Raw genomic sequence first — 2,429 nt, forward strand, 5'->3', positions numbered from 1 at the left:
AAAAACCAGACAGCAAAGTGATCGCTACGGAATTACAACTAAACTACAACGGCCTGCGTTCTTACAGGAGGATCGTCGTACGCCACCTTGGCCACTGTTTTTCCTGTGCCATGTTTTTAGTATTCAGTTGTGTGTGTGTGTGAGTGAGCGAGCGTGTGTGTGGGAGGGAGGCCCACCGCGCTGCCCATCAGTCTCTTGTGTGTGTTGCTGTATGTTTCATGTTTGTCTGTTGTATGTTGTATGTATTCTAGGCCATTGGGTTAGTGCAATATTCGGGAGGGGTAACAATCTTGTTGTGTGGTCACTGGATTGCTGTGTATAGTATATGAATTGCTGTGACGTGCCCTATATATATTCTGTGTTTGCTGATTGAAACTTGCTGAATCTTTATTGAGTGCTACTTATCCAAACACCTTGATTTTGCACATTGTTGTCCCTGAGTTTGCTGCCCAGAGGCCTAATGTCTGTTCTAATGTGTGCATCTACATGAATAATAACAAAATAAACTGTATTTTTACTTTTATAATACTCCAGTGCCTCTCTCCACTGATTTCCCTTTATTGGGATAGCCTGCTTGTAACATCTAAAACTCAGATTGTTGGTTATTAACCTGTAACTGGTTTAAAGGCCCCCTATAGGGGTCACATAAACAAAACATGTTATAAATGGAAAAAATCCATGGTTCTGCGTCACTGTTGGCAAAATTATCATGATGGCCTATATATTTCAACCATATTTGGTTTAGTCTTGTGTAGTTGCCTAGGCTACTTTGCTCTATTATAAATTAGTTTTCTTTAGGCATTATAGGCTGTATTGTAATATGCTATAATGTTTAAAATATATGTATCTGGCCCCAGCTGTGGCGCAACTGGCTGGGGCACCTGCACCGTACGCCGACGACCCGGGTTCGATTCCCGCCCCGTGGTCCTTTCCGGATCTCACCCCTGCTCTCTCTCCCATTCACTTCCTGTCACTCTCCACTGTCCTATAATTAAAGGCATAAAAAGCCCCAAAAATATATACTTTAAAAATATATGTATCTCAATGTATCAATACTTCCCGTAAAAGTCATCAGATGTCTTAATTTAAAGGGTTATTTTTCAAATAATATATTCTAAATATATTCCAAATAATATATTCCAAATATATTTTATTTAAGACCCTTTTCTAGTGCCACCCTTGCATAGGATTTGCCCCATGAATTTTATGAAGTGTAGGTGATGTAAATATATACGGTAGCCAGGTAGCCAACACTATAGTACACTAAAGTACTCGTACCATCGGGGGGGTTCACAGCCCTTGTTCTGAGTGGTGTGATGAGCTGCTCTGCCAGGTCCTCCAGCCAGCTTTTGTAGCCTCTGTACTTGTTTCTGAAGGTTGTTCCTCCAACAGACCTTGCAGCAATGTAGGCATTGTGGCAGGACACAGCCAAGAAAAAGAAAAACACCCTCCTCCACCATTTCTTCGATCGATGCTGGAATCCATAGTAGCCAACCATTTGATCAAGCTGATCGACGCCTCGAACACACGCGACACTCAGTTGACACACATGACACTTACACATTTGCACTCAAAAGACCAACAAAAGTCAAACAAACCTTTCATGTACTTCTGGTAGTCTGCGAGTGAAGCTGGCCCTACCACCGGGACTTGGTTGGCTCTGTCTTTTCTTCGATTCATGGTCCCCACCCGGTTGGCACGATCAGTGCCGCAAGCGTACAGGCCATGGGTCTTCATCTCCTCCAAGAGGTTTACCCCAGTGTAAAAAATGTCCATAAGTGAGAGCCGTAATATGGTCTGGCTAAATCCATTACCACGCGGTGTGCGAGACCCTTCACGACCAGCATAGACCTGGAAGTTGGTCACGTAACCTGTGAAGCTCTCTGCGATTACCCATACCTTGACACCCCATTTTGTCGGCTTCATGGGGAGGTACTACCTGAGGGAGAGACGCCCTTTGAATCATGCCATCATCCACAGACACCTTGCCATCTACCTCATACAGTGCCTGGAATTGGGTAAGGAGGTAATTTAGAAACCAGCACATTTTCCACAGCTTGTCATCATGGTTGTCATCTGCTGCGTGGTTGTTCTGGAGGTGTAGATACCTGAAAATGCAGACATAGACCCAGGTAAGTTACCTTGGATGAAAGCATAATATAAAATATTATCATAATTGTCATGTGTTGTGACATAATATTCTGTCTATATTGTAAATTACTTTGGACTGTAAGCTACTATTTATACTTGTATGTGATGATGACAATAAAAATATTATGCATAAAAACTGTCTGTTACTGAAAAGTATTATACTAATACATCTGTCTGTGTTGTAAATTGCATTCACATGTGATGATTACTGAATAAAAGTATTATGCATAATACTAATACATCTGTCTGTGTTGTAAATTACATTCACTTGTATGTGA

At 41.7% G+C, this 2,429-nt stretch overlaps 1 protein-coding gene across 1 annotated transcript; it reads right to left on the reverse strand.

Annotated features, from left to right (window-relative positions):
* Positions 1–1,204: 1,204 nt before the first annotated feature.
* On the reverse strand, positions 1,205–2,172 carry LOC121682480. The gene is made up of 2 exons (XM_042062638.1): positions 1,599–2,172; positions 1,205–1,518 (listed from the first exon to the last, which is right to left on the reverse strand). The coding sequence occupies exons 1-2, from the start codon at positions 1,924–1,926 to the stop codon at positions 1,205–1,207; spliced, it is 642 nt and encodes a 213-aa protein (XP_041918572.1). The 5' UTR covers positions 1,927–2,172.
* Positions 2,173–2,429: the final 257 nt, after the last annotated feature.

This window comes from Alosa sapidissima, chromosome 14 (genome assembly GCF_018492685.1).
Source record: "Alosa sapidissima isolate fAloSap1 chromosome 14, fAloSap1.pri, whole genome shotgun sequence".
NCBI lineage: Eukaryota > Metazoa > Chordata > Actinopteri > Clupeiformes > Clupeidae > Alosa > Alosa sapidissima.

Bases quoted from the DNA above. Each gene is read 5' to 3' on its own strand.
- LOC121682480 (XM_042062638.1), bottom strand. From the start codon at position 1,926: ATGAAGCCGACAAAATGGGGTGTCAAGGTATGGGTAATCGCAGAGAGC. The intron at 1,519-1,598 runs GTTTGTTTGACT...CGTGTGTTCGAG, and splicing joins CTACCAGAAGTACATGAAAG to GCGTCGATCAGCTTGATCAA.